Below are 19,400 nucleotides of genomic sequence, written 5' to 3' on the forward strand. Positions count from 1 at the left end.
GTGGGTGAGTAACAAAGAGGCTAGGAAGAGGAGGCACAGAAGGAGAATCTGTTGTGTTTGGAAGATGTGGGAACCATCAACACAGATGTTGCAGAAAAAAGCAATTGAGAAGCTGAATGGGACTGTGCATAGGTTTACATTTGGGTGTATGTTAAGTATGTTACTAAACAGAGACCTGAATGAGTGAGAAGAGAATAAGGAATAATCATGAGGGTGTCCCTGTGCATTACCACTATCTGTCCAGACTGACATCACAGGCTTCCCCACGGATTTAAATCATTGCTCTTCCTGGGTAGGAAATGAGTCAGGGTGACTACAAATCTTAGGGTTTGGCCTATGCAGATTAAGAGGAGTAGTAAGGAATAAATAAAATATGGCATATGCAAGGGTGACTAAGGACTGGAAGAGAAGCAAAGAACAGTGTGGGGGAAGGAATAAGGGCTATTGTGAGGAATGAGGAAGGACTGCCATATTAATTGCATACTATGGCTATTTGGAGAAGACTTTGGAGAGAGATAGAGAGGGGTATGGGTTCACTCCCTGGGCCTTGGGAGTGGAACCTCCGGGTGGGTGCGCCCTTGTTAGCTAGAGGTGATATTCCTTTCTTCTGTCCCTTCAGCTTGGAAAAAGTCTGGAGGAAATTTTTTCTCTTGCTGAGCATTTTTACAGCACCTCGCAAACCAGAGGCTCAGTACAAATTGCAGCCTCCATGCATTACCATACCACTGCTACTAACAACATGGGAAGAAACAGAGCAGTTGATAAGTGGGAAAAAAAGATGGAAATCTGGATTGAGTGAAAACAAAGGAAAGGAGGTTATATACTGGGGTCCTTTTTTAGTCAAGCTGTCCCCTATTTTTGATTGCTTCATAGCTTGATATAGCTTGGCCCTACATAACTAAAATGGAGAATGACAGGGTACCGGCAGAGACAATTATTTTGTTGGGTTATTTTAATATTGATTCCTTCTGCATAGATCATCTCTTTGTTGCATGGCTGTTGTAGGAAATGCAATGCTGTGAGTAGACATATATAATTGTAGACAGAGGGAATGAATAAACGTGTTTCAAAGAACAAGGAGAATTCTAAATGTCAGCAAGGGGGTATATGAGTCACTCATTGGGAAAATACTATTATTGGATAAGTAAGTAGGACTGTACAAAGCACTGAGGAGGGATGCTACTAAAGAAAAGGAAAATTAATAAATAAAAGTAGCATTTGGATAAGTGACAGTGAATGAATGAGGAGATGTGCTGAAAGTGCCGTGAACCAACACAGGGTCTGGAGTGAAAGCAAAGGGAGAATAGGGGGTAGGAGTGGTGAAAGTATGAAAAGAGAGAGATCATGGGAGACCAGGAGGAGCATTACTGGAGACCGCTGAAATACAATGGAACACATACGAATGTTTGTTAAAAAGACTCCACTTGGCTTTTGGCAGAATAATGGTGACAAAGCGTTTCTGTTATACTGAGTTGGGATTAAGGGAATAAATGATGTGGAACTTCACGGGAAATGGCTGAGGGACTGTACTGAGGTTACAGGAGGAGGCCCAGTGTCAGCTGGCCTCTGCAGAAGTGGGTTATATCAGGGCTGGGGCTGGGATGAACTGTGTGGAGGAATACTGCTCTGTGCACACAGCCAATTTTTCAAGGGGAAAAAGCAATGTTTAATTATAACAGCTGGTGTTATATAGATTATGGACATGTCTGAAATGAGCGGTGCAGGACCAAGACCCTTTGCATGAGTTCAAACCAGGCACAGAGAACAATTGACTAATGCTCATCGTACATTCACTGACAAAGTTGCAGATTTCTTGAGTCCAAAACATGTTTAATGTGAAACCTTTCAGTTGCCCTATCCAAGACACCATCTCAACAAACCATGACCTGCTGGCAGGTCATCCCAGCAGCCTGAAATGCTGTCTGCTAGCATGTCTGCCCAAGCAGAACCTGAGGAGCTCAGTGACTTCAGAGAATGGATTAGTGCAGTTTGCAGCAGGGGTCAGTGGCTCTCCAGTCCTGGAGGAGGAGATTGCAAGAGCCTTTGGTTTGGGTCCAGCTGGGAGCAGCACCCATTCTAGTTTGGTTTTGAAACCCCAAATTTCTAGCAAGCTGCTTTTTTGGCTGGCTTGGGTTAATTGAGCCAGTAGAGAGACAGATGTAGGTGGATAATGGGGAGAGGGGGTGGTAAGTGGCAGAGCTATTGCCTTAGTGAGAGGGAAAGATGCCGTATAAGTACTGCCAGTCCCCATTCAGTGAGCAAGTGGTGAGTCAGGGGCAGATACTGAGTCAGCAAGAAGGCGGATGGGTAGGTGGGCGGGTAGAGCACCCTGGCTAGCTCAGTACAAACCACTCAGCCACACTGTTGCACTCAGCTCACCATCGGAAAGCTGCAGACAGTGGTTCAGATCACCACATCTCTTTTTCTCCCATGCCCATGCAATTCCATGGACTGCCTTTCTGAGCCAATGGGGCTTCAGAGGGGGCCTCTCATTGTGGCTTCTGGTGGGCCAAAGCAGCTCACATTTTTCTGCCATGTTTGCACTTCTGCTTGCAAACACTACCTCTCTGTGGAAGGATGACAGTAAAAAGGAAAGAATGAAAACAGCCGATGGAGGTAGAGAGAGCCCTTCAGACTGTCTCACCCCAAAGAAATCACTTTGGCAGTCAGGGAGCTGGTGAAAGGTAGAAAGGAGAGAGAGAAAAGAAAGAAAGAAAAAAAAGAAATGAGAGAGAGAGAGAGAAAATATTTGAGAGATGAAAAGAAATTACCATACGGCAGGATCCTGTTATTCAACCTAATTTTCAAAGAACTGCAGCTGTCGCACTGAGATAATCTGTTAATTATAACAGTCATTGTGTTTTGGCAATGGAAGAAAAAAAACAGGCTCTAAACAAGGCAAGGTAATGGGGAAAAGAGAAGCGAGGCAGGGCTGTGTCAAAATGCATGTCAGGTATTAGCTTGAAGTGTAGGTGGGAGAGCTGACCAGGGGGAGGGTCCCTTGCTGAGCTATGCCTTTGCCCAGGGTGGAGGATGGAAGGAAGGTGGCAGCAGCCATGTGGAAATGTAAAGTCTTGTCCCGTGTGGCATTGCTCCTCTTGCTGAATCCAGGTTTGCATTGACCAGCGGAAGAGCTTTGAGGGACTGATGTGTGCCCATTAGCACCTGCTAATTTCAGTCTTGCATTTCAGTTTTGGGTCATCTGAAACAACTTCTCCATGTCCCCCACACACCTCTCCTCTACTTCTGCCACCCAGGAGATCAGGATTGCATCTGCCTTTTTTTGAACCACCATCTGTAACTGCTTTCTTCTGCTCCCAGTTAACTCTCCATTTGATGGGAACCCAAGCACAAAGTCTGTCTCATCTTTGGACATCATCCAGACTAATGACTTTGGGTTGCAACACATGACTTTCACAGATCAGGGATGACCTGGTTCAGAATGTCATCTAAGAGCAGCCACTTCATCTCACTGGAGAGGTGGCTTAGCCTTTGGAGTTTTCTTGCTGGACTTGCACTGGGATGGCTGCTTGTCCTACTTGGAGAGAGGTCTCACTGATGAGAGGATGAATCTCGCTGATTAAGGAACCTCTCTCAGTTACTTGCCTAGGGGAAGGTTGGCTGGAAGCCAACTGCACGCTGAAGGATGCTGGAGTGCTGACTCCTCTGCCCCATAGGAGTCTGTGGACATGGAAGTATTCTCCACAGGTAGGCTGGCTGCCAACATACTTTGTGAAATAATTGCTGCCCTCAGCTAGCCCAAGACCTATATGTTTCCTTAGGCTCCAAATCCCTATTTCCTTAAGCTCCAAATCCCAAGACACATCAAGGGGCTGTAACACAAGGACTTATCCCTTCTGTGTCGCTTCCCTGCCCCACCTGCAGGGTAGCTTATTTGAGGCACTCCAAACTGGCACCAGGGCACTGGGCTTATATTTAGCAACCAGAAATACTGGGGAGATGCTTGGTTTGAGTGAGAGCATCTCCAAAATTGTTTGTGGCCCTGCCATTTACAGTCAGCCAGTGAAAGCCAAGAGCTGCTGTTGTATGAAATAGGCCAGTACAAGGCAACAGAAGAGTTATGTGACCCTGCGGGAATGGGGGTCTTCACAATGACATCTACAGCCCATGAATTTCTCCTGGCCTTCTGCAGGACATACTGCCATTCTCACTGCCCCTGCAGAAACAGAGCCCATACTCCCAGACTGTTCCCTACAGCAGCTCCGTCCGATGCGCTCAGGGTCAGCACTCCTGCCCTGTTGCCTGCAGCAGCTCACACAGACCACGCATACCTGCACTCCCTTCCCTTTCCTCCCAGGCTTACAGAGGGCAGAGGTTCTTCCCTGCCCTCTGCAGCAACTCCCTCCCACATGCACGTGCAGAGTCAGCCCTCACGCCCTGCTCCCCACAGTTATTTGCATAGGGGCACACATGCAGAGGCAGTGCTCCCACCCCCTTCCCTACAGCACTTCTCCCGTACACACACACACAACTGTGGTCCTCTCCCGTGATCCACACACATCCACACAGCCAGTGCTCCCGCCCTGTTCCCTACAGCACTTTACACGCAGGCAAGGCTCCCACCCCTTTCTCTACAGTAACTGCTTCATGCAAACACACATGCACACACACAAGCACACAAAACCAACACTCTGCTCCGTTCCCTATGGCAATTCCCTCTCACACAGAGCCAGCACTCACGCTGTTTTGCAGTGATTCACACATGGATGCCTGGCCTGCATGTCCACCGGATCATTCACAGCAAATCCCTCACACATTCACTCTGCATCCCCAGAGCCACCACTGCCCCCTGTCTCTGCAGTGACACACACACATGTGCATGCATGCACACACACGTGCAGAGCCATTCTGGCTGTCCTGCTCACTACAGCAGGTCCCCACAGACAGTCATGCAGGGCCCATGCTCCCTCCCCATTCCCAACAGGAATTATTTCTAAGTTCTTCCAATGCCTCCTGTCTGGGCTTAGTGGATGACACTGAGGGGAGGGAAGTTTCCCACGCACCCCTCTCCCCTGGAGAGAGAGTGATCCAGGTGGCTTTATTGCTGATAACAATTATATGGAACCCGTAATCTCTCAACATCCTCTTCTGCTTGAAGAAGGCTGTTCCACAAGCCTACCTCCATGCAAACACTCCTGTGGGTAACTGCTGTGGGCTGTCTGGGTGGACTAGGCTTGATGCAAATCCTCCTTAATCTTCAATAATCATATTAATATAAAAGGTTACCATTTCACTTTGGAAAATAAAGGTAGCTCTCTGGCCTGCCAGGGAAGTGTTGGCATATGAAAGACCTTTCTGCCAGTGTTTATCACTCCAAAATAAGATTTACTGTTCTAAAGCTCTGTCTTCTCTTTCATGCTCCTGAACTGCTTCATTTATGTCCCCCGAGCCTTCCCATTTTCTCTTTCTTGCTGCCTAACAAATTAAGCATCTAATCGCTGTTGAGGAGGGGCAATGGGAGGGCAGGGTTTTATATACAGCATTGTGGGTTATTTATTTATTTAATAAATAACCTTTTGTGTTAGCTGTGGGCTTCCTCACAAAAGTGACCTGTCAGTGCCAGCTGGAGTTTAGGTGCTGTGAGCTTCCTTGCCAGTCATGGCAGGACATAGCCAGCTTTCAGAGGGGTTAATTTTTATCCCAGCAGGGACTGTGGATTTGTGCATGGTAAACTGAAACAATCCAGAACTGAACTACAAGATATCTTGTACAGTAGCACTCTGCCAAAAGTCACTGAGCCTCTAACATTGAGTGGCCACTGTGCAGCAGGATCCATTGATACCAGTCCAACCCCTGTAAGGGATGGAAGGTTTTTTCTAGTCAGTGACATCGAAACACCTTTTATCACATGAATTTCCATGCAAGAGCCCATTTCAAGCCTTATCTGCCAGGAGAGGTGGCTCTTTAGCTTTTCCTTCCTTCCTTCCTTCCTTCCTTCCTTCCTTCCTTCCTTCCTTCCTTCTTTCCTAAACCAGCTTCCCCTGTCCCCCAAGCATTTTGAGCCTACAGGGCCAATTTCAAACAAATTTGATGGTGGGACAGAGATCTCAAAGATCTTACGTGTTTTGTGAAAATAGTAGAATGGAAAAGTGGAATTGAGAGACAGGGAGAGACATTCACGGACCCCCATTGAAGGAGAAGAGTGCTGTGTGAGCTCAACCCTTGATGAACATCAGAGAAGCTACAGTTCAGTGTGTGCTCTCTTGCTTTCTCTCACTTTATTTCTTTCACACACATGAGCACGTACTCCAAAATTATAAATCCACAGATCATCACGCTTCCTGCCTCGGCTTCTCTTGGTCCCAAACTTTTCTGGGCTTATGGCACCTCTCTGGGCACAACCACAGATTTGCTGCTGCCTGGCTTGATGGTAACTCCTGTAATATGAGCATCCCTGAAACAGTGGGACAGAGAAGGAAGGAGGTGCTCTTATGCAGTGCTACACCTGTGCTGCGAGCCTCTCCCAAAGCAGTGCCTTTTCACTGCAGCAAGGGGCAAAATCAAGGACCCTCGCTGGTCATCCTGATGGGAGAAGGGAAGCACAACGATCTGAAGCAGCTGCACTGATGCCAACACACTGGTGTATATTACAGAAACTATCTAGCAGGCATGGAGACTTTTAGGCAGTACTGTCCCTTCAGGTATGACATCAACTCCCAGTAGCAAGCACCACCAGAAAAGGCAGCGCCTCTCTTTTGGGAATTAGTTAGGGAAATCTCAGAAGGGCTTTGAAGCCAAGGGAGGAGAGCCAGTGCCCCCTTGGAGATGGCATTTGTGCCCTGAGGCCTGCCAGTAGCAGGCAGAATACTGAGCTGGGAGGAGGGCTGAAGAAGAAAGCAGCAGGAGTCTTGGCCTGATTTCAGGGTGTCCCCAGAGGAGCCAGGAGCATTTGGTGGGTTTTTAATGCATGCATTTCTAATGGGAGACTCTTAGCACCGTTTAAGCAATGGTAGAATTAACTGTTGGCTTTTCCAGTGCGTCAGGCCCCAGGAGGGCAAGGTTAGCAAGGTCAGGATTACAGGCCCAAACTGCTGTCCTATGTGGCTTTTCTGCCTGCCTTTTCACACAGTGCCCCCTAGGCCTCCTATCCCACCCCCTCAGTCATGGTCCTTCCAACCCCCCCATTTGTTTCTGTCCCCCATACCCTCCCTGTCTATACTTTCAGTAGTTGCATTTTGACCTGCCCTTACACCATGCCATCTGACTAGTTACTGTACTCCCATGTCAACACCTGTGACACCTTGGTCCCTTAGCCAAAGGGTAGTCTGTGGATGTCAGGACATCCTGTTCTTGACCGTGATTCAGGCCTCTTCCCCTCCACTTTGCCCTAAGCTTCCCTGCTCTCTCTTCCCCATAAAAGCACAACCATCCCTGTGGCCAGATTTCTTCTGTTCACCAAATATTCTGGTGCAAGAAAATGCCAATAACATTGAGCCATCCTGTAGTGGGGAATAAAATCCAGAGGGAAATCCTGGGGAGCTCAGAGCTGATGAACTGACTCTGTGCCAGCCCAGGAGGGTACAGCCACTCATGGGCACAATGCCACTACCATTCCTTGCTTTTCTCGATGTGTGGTGATGGCCAGGAGCCAAAGGCAAGTTGTAAGAGCCACCTTGGGATACCCACTGAACAATTTTGGAAGCTGACAGCTGAGCGAGCCTAGCACATGAGGGTGGTGGCCTTGCACCTGCTCTACAAAGCATTTCCCTTGTCCTATCCATTCCCTTCACCTGTACCCAGACTCCCTTCAGACCAGGCTCACCACAGCTCACACCTCCCCCTTCCTTGGCTTCCCTTGGACCTGAAGGTGCTTGCTCCTTCTCTCTGTGCTATCCTCTATCTCTTCATTGTCTTGCTGTGTCTTTTGAAAAGCCAAAGAGGGACACACCAAGTCTGGTGTCAGCACCTTCTGGGCCAGCAGTAAGGACACTGTGTTGTTTCCTTGTATTGTTGGACTCTGATGCTACCTGATTTACATTCATTTGGCTCTGGATGGCTGAGGGAAGGGATGGTGTTGGTCCCATCCCTGGCTCCCCCTTCTTGTGAATACTAGTGTCAGGGAGCAGCAAGGGCCAGCTGCTCCCTAAAAGATGGGGAGCTGAGAATGGTAACAAGGCTGGGACGGCATGGCCCAGTCCTGCTGTACCCAAGCAAGATGAGCAGGACAGATCCAGAAATGATAGCCAGATTCAATGGAGAGATCAGATTATCAGATGAGTTCATGGTGATGAGGTGAGTCCAAGGTCGTGTCAGGAAGTCAGGTCAGGATCAGGTCCAGTGAGGGTAACCAGAGTCAGACAAAGCCCTGTGATGTCCAGACAGGGCCATGGTGATGCAGCTGCATCGAGGCTAAGCAGTTGACCTGGGGTCTGGGGACGGGATCGATGGAGTCTATGGACAGACAGGGCTGTGGCAGAGTAGGAGACTGGCACCATTACGGCGTTGCTGGGGAAGCAAGTCTTCTCTCCATGGTCTCCTTGTTTTTTTGGTACATGGCAAGCAGAATAAAAAGAACCTTCATTTCCTTCCCTCCATTCCCTAACCCACCTACTTCTTGCCTTTTAACCCTGCTTGGCTGTCTCCCCTGGCAGCCCTCCCTGTGCTCCCTGAGCAGAGCTCCCTGAGCGGAAGGGGGTGTTGGCAATAGCTGGGGCTGCAGCAGAGCAATGTGGTGCTGGCCTCAGAGCTGCCCTCTGTGCACCATGGACAAGCTGCAACAGGCAGCTGCAATTTCAGCACAACATTTGGAGCAGCCCATGCTACCAGAAGGGGTCAAAACAAGGGGGCTGGGGTCTCCCTGCATGGATGTGGATACTGTGCAGGTCATTTGGTGCGGAGATACAAACAGGTCAAAGCATAATGTTCAGAGAGCAGAAAACATAATGCAGTGTAGAGAAATCCAGGCAAAGCTTTCAACTGCCTGCTCAGGAGTTGCTCATGGCCGCTCCTGGGGTCAACATACTTTGGGTATCACTGTGCCAAGAGCATGCTAGTACCTGCTACTCTTTTATTCTCTGGAAGAGACTTGGCAAGGTGAAAGAGCATGAAAAGGGAAAGTAGAAGGACTGAGACACTGTGGGGGATTGGCTGTATCTCTGCATGGAGCCACCTCTGAAAATGATGGGGAAAGGTAGGGGACTAGCACTGAGGAATACCAGAAGCCTGTGGGTCCCAGTCTGTGGATAGCCAGATGGGCCTCCTCTCTGATGCACCTGAGGAGGATGTCAATGTCAGGAAATTATTTCTCATTGAATTGTAAGGCTGAGAAACAAAGTGATAGGCTGTAAAAACCTCTGCCTTCTGCTTCAGTGCTGGCTGATGCAAAGCTGGACACAAGGCAGCAGCCAGAGGCCATGATATGACAGTCACAAATGACATGAGTTTTACGGCCTTGGCCCACTATCAGTGGGGAGCAGATGCTTTCTCTCTGTCTTTTCCATTGGTCAAGCTCTTTTCTTCCTCCCCTTCTCCATCTTGGCTTTCCTTTCCGGATTATTGAATATTTAAGTGTTTCTCTGTGACACTCTCTCTGATCCCTTAATCCAGCTGGCCTGGTAATTCCACAGACCCAGATCAGCTCAGATTTCTACACAGATGTAAGCCTTGTTCCTCAAGGGTTAACTCCTCCTTCATTTATCTTCCTTCATTTTATTTCTGCCCTTTGCATCTCTGTGCTAGAAACCAGTTCAGCTTTTGCAGCAAAAGCTTTGGCAGTATCTTTAGTGAGCAGCCTTCCCCAAAAATAAAAGGGGCAAGAGAGGATGTTTATTCTTCAGTAACCAAGAGTCCTTTTCTCTGTTTTTTATTGTTTTCCTCCCCCTCCCTGCCAAGTTAAAAAAGAAAAAGCCCTATGCTCATGTCTTTTCTCTGCTGTATGAAAATATTTTCTTACACTGCCTAAGGATGCTTCTGCCAGGCAGTGCCACAGTATAGTGGGAGAAGGGTTGAAGCTGTGGCCAGAAGAAAGGGTACTCCAGGCTGCCCTTTCCAATGAGTGCTAGGAGCTTGCCCAGGGCCCAGAGATACATTGAGGCAAATATCACTTTGCCCCCGATTCCTGCATGGTGTCCTGTCCCATGAAGGGACAATGTTCATAGATGCCACGGAGAGGCAGCAAAGTAAGGAGGAGGAAGTTGTGTGCCTCTCATTGGTGAGCGGTGAGTGGGGGATATCCCTCAGATCAGGACTGTGGGATTGCTGGGTGAGAGACTGGAGGCTGGTGTTTGACACACCGCCTACCCCTCTCTGTGCTCAAACCAGGCTGGCTCATCTCAGCAGCTTTGTCCCTGCACCGAGAGACAGGAACAATTTTTAGAGTGCAAGTGGTTACACATGGCTTGAATTATTTATCCCTCTTGCTTCAAGGAAAGGAGAAAACAAACAAAAAAGAGGGGGGCTTGTATGCATTTTCCATGCCCCATGTGCTCTGTGTACATGATTTTCAGATAGCTGAAAATCCTTGGCTTTGGCTGTGCTTGGGGCTTGCCTTTGTTTATACTAGGAGTTTTTAGCTGATTGCAATACAGCCGTATGTTTCCCAGCCTTCCTCCCATTCTCTTTCTACCTCCACTCAGCCACATTCCCCCACGTCCCTGGCTGTGATTACATTACATAACAGCAGCCAATACCCTTCTACATACCCCTAATATGAGATTACATGTCATGAGGGTTCCCTTCTCAAAGACTTATCAGCACAGCAGGCGGTCCCACTCCTCCCTTGCTTGCACCCTCAGCAATGCTGTCTCTTCCCCATCTCCCCCTTCTCATGAAACCTCACAGTATATTTTCTCATCTCAGACCTCCCCCAGCTGATGCCTCTTCTTGTCTGCTGTGTGCTTTCTTTTCCAGATTCCAGTGACAGATGGCTCTCTCTTGTGCACACGTGCTCTTTCCCTCTCTGTATTTTTGTTTTCAACATGTTTGATCTGAAGTTCTGAAGCTTCTCAGAGGGAACCCAGGAGAGAAGGAAGAGGAGGAGGAGGAGGAACCAAGGGAGTGTGAGCGACAGAAGAGGCAGCCCTGCCTTGTTCTTCCAAATCACGCTGTGGTGGTGGAGGGGGAAGGGCTAGAGGGGAGAGGGTGGATTTGTTTTGGGGTGGTTTTCGTGTGGGTGGGGGGGGGGTGGGAGGGAGGAAAGTGGGAAAGGTGGGAGAGTCACTCCTGAACATCAAAGAAGATTCATTGTCAATGGTCTGAATTTTTATTTAGAAAAGAAGCACAAGGCAGTTCCCTTCCAGCCCACTCTTCCTTTGTCCTAGATTTTTGGTGTGCTGGAAGTGGATTGCATGTGTTCCCCCTGCCCTGTGCTCCTGGCTTGACCCAGAGAACAAGGAGAAATGGTGACGACACCCAATACGACCAGGGTGCTCATGCCCTTCCGCTGCTAAACCCTTAGTAACTGGATCCTTTCTTTTCTCTCTGCTCCTTACTTCCCTTTTTCTGTGGTTGTGGGATTTTGGGTCTTTTTGTTTTTCGGGTTTTTTTTGGGGGGCCTGCTGAGGGTGCCACTGCAGACCATGATGTGCCTGGGGTTGTGGGCAGCTGCCCTGCTCTGCTTGTTTTTCCCTGGCACCGTGCAAGGTGACTGCTGGCTGATTGAGGGGGACAAAGGTTATGTGTGGCTGGCCATCTGCAGCCAGAACCAGCCCCCATATGAGACCATCCCCCAGCACATCAACAGCACGGTGCATGACTTGCGTCTGAATGAAAATAAGCTCAAAGTGGTGCTGTACTCCTCCCTCAACCGCTTCGGCAACCTGACTGATCTGAACCTGACCAAGAATGAGATCTCCTACATTGAGGATGGGGCTTTCATGGGCCAGTCAAACCTCCAGGTCTTGCAGTTGGGCTACAACAAACTCACCAACCTGACAGAGGGCATGTTGCGGGGCATGGCCCGGCTCCAGTTCCTCTTTGTGCAGCACAACCTGATTGAATTGGTCACCCCTGCTGCCTTCTCCGAGTGTCCCAGCCTGATTAGCATTGACCTGTCTTCTAACCGTCTCAGCCGCCTGGAAGGGAACACTTTCACCAGCTTAAGCAATTTGATGGTGTGTGAGCTGGCTGGCAACCCCTTCAACTGTGACTGTAGCCTCTACAACTTTCTTAACTGGCTGGCACTCTTCAACAATGTTACCAAGAACTATGACCGGCTCCAGTGTGAGACTCCACGGGAGTTTGCTGGGTACCCGCTCCTGGTCCCTCGGCCCCACCACAACCGCAATGCCATCACCATCTTCCAGTCCATGTGCCGAGGCGGCACCATCCCTTCCCTGTCCAGGGTCAACCCTACCCCTTATACCCCTGACTCCCAGCGAGATCTGGATGAGGGCTCAGCCATCAGTCCTGGGGACTTCCTCTCGGTTAAGCCTCCAGCCTCTTCCACCACTGACTCCTCCTTTAGTCCCAGCATCAAGCTCCATGATGTCACCATCACCTCAGCTATTCTGATGGTAACCATCCCCATGCCCTACAGTAAGATGTATGTGCTGGTCCAATACAACAACAGCTATGTTTCTGACATTGCGACACTGAAGAGCAAGAAGGAATATGTCACTGTCAACAAGCTGAAGGCCCACACTGATTACACTTTCTGTGTGGCCTCCATCCGCAACAACCGGCGCTACAACCACACTTGTCTGACCTTTGCAACCAGGAGCAAAGGCAGGGAGGACCCTATCTCCAGCACTTCCACTACAACACACTACATCATGACCACCCTGGGTTGCCTCTTTGGGATGGTCATTGTCCTTGGGGTGGTGTACTATTGTCTGCGGAAGCGGAGGATGCAGGAGGAGAAACAGAAGTCCCTCAATGTCAAGAAGACCATCCTAGAAATGCGTTATGGATCAGATATTGATACAAGTACTATGGTCCACCCTTCCCAGAAGCTGGGTGAGCCACCAGTCATCCCTGTCTCACGGATGTCCTCCATCCCTTCCATGATTGGAGAGAAGTTGCCCCCATCCAAATCAATGGAATCTGGGATGGAGACCCCTAAAGTCACTACTAAAGGCAACTACATTGAAGTACGGACTGGTGGTGGGGATGGGCTGGAACGGACCCAGCGGGATGAGGATCTGAGGGAGCTTGACAATGGGCAAGGCTCAGCTGCTGAGATCTCTACTATTGCCAAGGAGGTAGACAAGGTCAACCAGATCATTAACAACTGCATTGATGCCCTCAAGCTGGACACAGCCTCCTTCCTGGGTGGTGGGACTGGCGTTGACTCAGACATGGCCTTTGAGTGCCAGTCCATCCCTGCCAGTTCCTCGGGTGGGCTAGAGCGGCCCAGCTTTCTTTCCCCCTCCTACAAAGAAAGCTCCCACCACCCTTTGCAGCGCCAGCTGAGTGCAGATGCTGCTGTGGCCAGAAAGACTTGCAGTGTTTCCTCTAGTGGATCCATCAAGAGCGCCAAGGTCTTCAGCTTGGATGTGCCTGACCACCCACCACTGGGCAAGTCTGACTCCAAATACATTGAGAAGGGCAGCCCACTCAACAGCCCTTTGGATCGTCTTCCCTTGGTGTCCCCGGGTGCCATCCATCACTTGGAGGTCAAGCCTTCTTACCACTGCAGCGAGCACCGACACTCCTTCCCGGCCCTGTACTATGAGGAAAGTGCTGACACCTTGAGCCAGCGGGTGTCATTCCTCAAGCCGCTCTCCCGGTCCAAGCGAGACTCCACGTACTCCCAGCTCTCCCCCAGACACTACTTCTCGGGCTACTCCTCCAGCCCAGAGTACTCGTCAGAGAGCACCCACAAGATCTGGGAGCGATTCCGGCCTTACAAGAAGCACCACAGGGAGGAGGTTTACATGGCGGCTGGGCATGCCCTGAGAAAGAAAGTCCAATTTGCCAAGGACGAGGACCTGCATGACATCCTGGATTATTGGAAAGGAGTCTCTGCTCAGCAGAAGCTGTGACTCTCCCTTGCTCTTTCCAAGAAAACAATACAAAACAAGAAATCCCCAATGACCAGAAAAAAAATGCCACTTGACTGTGAAAAATAAACCGACCACAAAATACTCCTGACAAATACAAAACTGACAAAGTCATTTCTTAAAGTTTACAGCAACAACAGAAAACTCACACACACAGACACACACACATATTGAATTGTCTCTACCGTGTTACAGGGACCATTGTTAATGCCTGCAGATGGCTGCAAAGAGCAGCTTGCTCTGATACTGTGGTAACAACACTTGAGTGTGGAGGGATGAGACTGGCCTGGGAGGGGGTGGCAGCAGTGGCAGTGGAAGGGCAGGGAAGGACTCTCACTGAGGATGAAACTTGGCTGTGAACTATTGCCCTTTCTGTTGCTGTGGCTACTTGAGGGCTGATTTTTCTTTTGGGTGGCATGGGAGGACCTTGAATTAGTAAGAGCATCTCTGCCCACATCATGCACCTCCAGATCTTCGATGACACTACTTTTCCCCCCTTTTCCTTTGGCAGAGGAGGCTTTTCTCACCCTCCTGTCCCCTTCCAAGATTGGTGGGATTTGTTGGAGGAAGTTCTCTCACTCCTTTTCCTTTTCCTCTTCTCTACTTCTCTTTGTTAGGGCTCCCTAGGCTTGTGCTTTCTATCCAAATACTTTATGAACCTCCATCCAGAAGACGTATGAAGGGCAGAGGGAGGAAGGATCTGCCACACAACAGTTTTTGTGCCTTTGCTGCTCTGTCCCCTTCTCCCACCATGTTAGTGCTAAAGAATGCCCAGAGACTCTGGAGTGGTGGGCATTCCCCAGGCCTGCCCAGAGCCAGTCATCTGCCAGTGAGTGAGGCCAGGGGGTATGACTGGGCTCTTTGGCAGGGCAAGTCAGGTCCTCAGGAGGGAGTGGTGAAGAAAGATGCAGGAAGGTTGATATCTCAGAGATGTGAAGGGTTCTCCACCTGTTCCTGTTTCCCCATGGGTGTCACAGGTCAGGGGTCCCTCTCCCCATGCCCACCCATGCTCAGTCTGCCCTTGTGCAGTAGGTTTTGAGCTCCCTATTCATGCTTCCCTTCCTATGAGGAAGGCATCTGGATCTCATCTTCTGCAGCCCGCCCCAACTGACTTGCACCACAGGGGAGTGGGAGGGCATCTCCCATCCTCCTTGCTTGCTTGGGAGGGACAGAGCAAGAGGATTTGAACAGCAGGATTCCTGTTTCTTCACTCTTGAAGTTGACAGAAAACCACTAAGTGGTTTTCCCTTGAATAAGATACTCTGGCATGGATAGGGGACAGCCTAAGTTGAAGGCAGGAGCACAGAAAATGAAAGGCATGTGAGAAGGGGCCTTGGAGAAGCCCAAGAGGAATGGCTCCAGAAAAAGCCCCCTTTGTGTGTGCAGCTATACTGGGAGTACTGGGATAGAGGAGGATGACAGCCCCTGGATGGCACTGGATACTTAGAAGCCCTCAGGAGAGTTGGAACAACTTTTTGCCTCCTAAACCTTCCACCTCCTTGCACTCAGCTGCCACAGACTTTTCTTAGGGATTTTTTGATGTCCTGCCAAAAAACTATTTTCCCTTGCTAGCCCCCGATCTCTGTCTCTGGGATAGGAAATATGCCACAGAGTTGGGAATAAGCCTGCTGCTTTTTCCACTTTGTCCTGTTTCTGAGCAGCCCAGCAAATCACAATCTTGGCACCTTCTCCCCCGAAGTTTGCTTGTCTAGCAGGGGTTGCTGCCTGCCAGGTGGATCTTCACTGCAGCAGAGTGGCCCTTCCCTCCATAAGCTGCACAACCCAATCATCATTGACAATCTTTTGTCCCTGTCAGGCTGAGGGTGAGGGCCTGTGTTGTGCTAGCCTCTCCCAAGGGGCTATTTCTTTATGAGGAGCTACTCAGAAGCTCCAGGGTATTTGGAGGCCCTGGGAGAGTAGGAGATTCTGGGAGGGATTTATGTGCTGCCTGCAGAGAAGTTGTCAGTCATCTGTCAGATAGCAACATTGCCAGCTGTGAGAACTAGTTTCTATGATACAGGTGACATGGCTTCATCTTCTGTAAGTAGGGAGCAGCAGTAGGCAGACAGAGCCTGTTCTGGGAAAACCAGAGAGAAAATCCCCAAGGTCTAAACCTGTGAAGAGCCTTGGGTTTCCTTCCTCATAGGAATGCTGATGGTAACAATCCTAAGGCAGTCCTGGGGTCCCATGGCCTCAGTCCTATTCACTAGCAGTCTGCTTTCCTCCAGTCAAACATTGTGTTGCCTTGAATTGAGGCCAGAGGTATTCATGGGACTGACTCCATTCTGTAAGAGCTGGTGCAGCCTAAGAGAAGGGGTGTGTATGCTGTGTATGCACACCTGTATCTGCAGGGGGATGAAGGAAAGTTGCATCGCTGCTGCCAAAGCCAAAGGCCCCTCCATGTCGGGATACTGCAGCAAATCAAGATAGGTAAATGCTGCAAGAGGTGCTTAGACACAGCAGAGATCTGTCCAGTTACCACATGGAGCAAGCCCAGTGGTCTTTCAGCATGACAACCATCCAAGCAGGAAAGGCAAATAGTGGGGGGCAGAATTGGACAGGAAAAGGCAGGTGACAGGCATGGGGGGAGAAAGTCCTGTTCCTCTCCCCCCTTTCCCCTCTGTGCTTCCCTTCTGCTATATGGTCCCGTAATCAGTTCCACTCATTCTATAGTTTTGGGTGGGAGCCTTAACCTATAATGGTTTCTGCTCCTTTCTCCCCTCACCCCGACAAGGCAGAAAAGAGAGGTCAGGGATATATTTATTGTCGGGCCCTTCTTTTGCCTGTGGCAGGGGTAAGGCTGGGTAGGGGGGACAAGCCATTTCTGTTCCTACTGTAGCCCCCCACCCCAAATCAGTGGGTGAATTTTGCACAAGATGGACTGTTCTGTGGGAGGAAGAAGGCAAAGGAGGAACAAAGTATCCTGCCTTCCTTCCTCCTCCCTTTTTTCCTGTCCTGCTCCCTCCCCAGGGACAAGGGCTCACAAAATGATGCCAGCCCTGCTGGAGGGAAGCAGATTTAATGTTCTATTTGCATGATGATTTTACTGTATTTTTCTCAGCAAACACCTGTTGTGTATGTGCCAGTTTGTTGGAAGTTATCCCCTTTCCCCAAAGTCTCTCCTGTCCTTGTCCCTGTTTCTTCTGCTCCCTTCCCTCATCCCTGATGTGATTTTTATGAGAGACTCTTATCAGTTTTGGAGGGAACATGCTCCAAAGAGAACCAAGTCGAATCAGCCCCATAAGAAGCACCCTTTCCCCTTTCAGGTGTTCCCCTCCTCTGGCCCCAAATGTCCTCTTTTAGCTGTTTTTCAGGGTTGTGTGTGTGAAGGGGGATGTGTTGTACATCAAAGACCTGCTCTTTCTAGCGGTCATCATTCCTCCTAATTATTTAGAAACAGGAGTGAGTCTACAAGCAAGGCTATTCTTAGAGGAACAAGGAATGCCTCATCTGCAGAGAAAACTCTGATATAGTGAAAGCTTGATTTGGAGCCTGTTGCAATCACTAGAAACCCCCTCCATTGATTACAGGGGGCTCTGAATTAGGTCTGTCCTACGTCTCCTCCCCTGAGGGTGGACCTGGCAGAGGGCGGGGTGTGACAAAACCTGTAAGGCTTCTGTGCTGGGGAAGAGTGTAGAAAGACTGCGTCAGGTTTCTAAGCTCTCTATGGCTTGGCTTTGGTGAGAGCCCTGCACTCCTGCCTTCTTCCAGAGCAAAGTGGATCCATGGGGCAGAACTAGGACTGGCTCCCTTCACATTTTGTTTCTGGGTTGGTGAATCTTGGCAGGGAAAGCAATTTACTTCACTTCACTGGAAAGACAGGAGGGTGAGGAATGAAGGTGGGTGCCAACCTGCCCTCTCCCCACAGGAACAGGCTCGGGGGAGCCTGGGCTGGACTCCTGTGCCCAGTGGAGTAAACATTAGACCCTAGGATTGCTGTTGCCATGGGGCAGAGCCTTTTCCCATCCCTGCAGATGCCGCCCCCATCTTGTGCTGTAGTGCCACGTTCCCCTCTTCAGTTCCCCACTCTTCCATGCTGAATAAATCCCTCCTGAGACAGGTGTGAAATATTCATGACTGACAAATGAAGATTTATGTCAGGCTGAGGAGGGCTCTATGTGTTTGCAATGCTAATCAGCCTGTCTGCCTGGAAGAGGCTCTACCAGGCGGGGGAAGGAGGAAGAGACACAGGAGGGAAAGGATAACAGGAGCTGAAGAAGGGACAAGTGGGGCTGACACAGGAGGGAAGAGGAGGGCCCCTAAAGGGACAGCGTAATGGGTGTAGGGATAAGGAGGAAACAGATGGAGGGGGCGGAGAAGAGGGACAAGCTAGAAGGAGCAGGGGGAAGAGGTGGCTGCACAGAGAGTGATGGGATGATAAAGGGAGAAAGAGAAAAGGGGAGAAGGGGTTTACTGGAGGGGTGGACGCTGTCTGAGAGGAGGTGGGGAGTAGCTCAGCAGTGCCTGAAGAGAAAGCTGGGTAGACTTCATGATGAGCTGTGGCCCCTCTCTGTAGGGCAGAGGTCAACGCTACAGGGTGGGCAGCTGCCACACAGGCAGGAATGAGAACAAGGGCCCTGAAAGCACATTTGCCATGTGTGTTGCTGATCGGAAAGCTCAGCTGCATCTGGAAGAGCACACAGCCTCCAAAAGCCTGGAGAACATCCCTTCCACCACCACCTCCTTCAGCACAAGCTGCCCTGAAGAAAAGCCTCACTGAGCTACATCCTCTTTCTGGAGCCAGACTGCTGCTGTCCCACCGTCCGAACAAGAGGAAGCATCTTTGGGTTGGTTTGGTGTGGGAAGGACACAGAGTGCTACTCTCCACTGGGCTGTGGGGTCTCTTGTAGGGCTGGAGGAGCCTGACCCACCTCAGCTGCCCCCTCCCTACCCTCGATAAGGCAGGTGTTTTAGGGTCTTTCCCTGAAGAAGGGGCAGAGGGGAGTGTCTGCATTATCTCCCCCATACACATACATGCACTCCCAAACCCTGTCCCTCCAGCCACTTTGGCCTCATACTGTGAGAGGCTCTCTTGATCTGTCTCTTCTTTTCCTCCTCTGCTTCGTGGTATGAGGAGCTTTTGTCATACCTCTCCCCATTCATCCCTAGCAGGGTAGCTCTCTGCAGGGCAGCCCCAGCCCACCCTGTCTGCATCACCCTCTTTCCCCAGATGGAGAGAGGACAATCTCTGCCCAGCTTCCCTTTCTCCCACTGGGTGGACACCTTCCTTTCTCCTTTCCCTGCTTGGAGCTAACTTACCCCTTCCCCTCCTTTCTCTCCTTCATGACTCTATCTGTCTGCCCCATCCTAGTGCATTTGGCTTGGCCTTTGCCTCCCTCATACTACCACCACCACTGTGAGGCCTTTCTCTTTGGAGGCCTGCTCCCACAGCCTGCTCTCCCACTTCCCGGAGCAGAGGAAGAGGCTGGCTGGGTCAGG

The 19,400-nt window shown here is 50.1% G+C and overlaps 1 protein-coding gene and 1 long non-coding RNA gene across 2 annotated transcripts in view; both read left to right on the forward strand.

The window, feature by feature from the left end:
• LOC112990697 (uncharacterized) overlaps positions 1-10,967 on the forward strand; it is a 50,108-nt gene extending 39,141 nt beyond the window's left edge. The window contains exon 3 of the long non-coding RNA XR_003261116.2: positions 10,870-10,967. This is a non-coding gene — a long non-coding RNA (uncharacterized LOC112990697). The remainder of the gene's footprint in view (positions 1-10,869) is intronic.
• Positions 10,968-11,157: 190 nt separating this feature from the next.
• On the forward strand, positions 11,158-19,154 carry ELFN2 (extracellular leucine rich repeat and fibronectin type III domain containing 2). The gene has a single exon (XM_026112602.2). It carries the CDS (start codon positions 11,538-11,540, stop codon positions 13,941-13,943), a length of 2,406 nt encoding a protein of 801 aa, XP_025968387.2. The 5' UTR covers positions 11,158-11,537; the 3' UTR covers positions 13,944-19,154.
• Positions 19,155-19,400: the final 246 nt, after the last annotated feature.

This window comes from Dromaius novaehollandiae, chromosome 1 (assembly GCF_036370855.1).
Source record: "Dromaius novaehollandiae isolate bDroNov1 chromosome 1, bDroNov1.hap1, whole genome shotgun sequence".
In the NCBI taxonomy this organism is placed as follows: Eukaryota; Metazoa; Chordata; class Aves; order Casuariiformes; family Dromaiidae; genus Dromaius; species Dromaius novaehollandiae.

Excerpts from the sequence above, each read along its gene's own strand:
- ELFN2 (XM_026112602.2), top strand. The coding sequence starts at position 11,538 with ATGATGTGCCTGGGGTTGTGGGCAGCTGCCCTGCTCTGCTTGTTTTTC.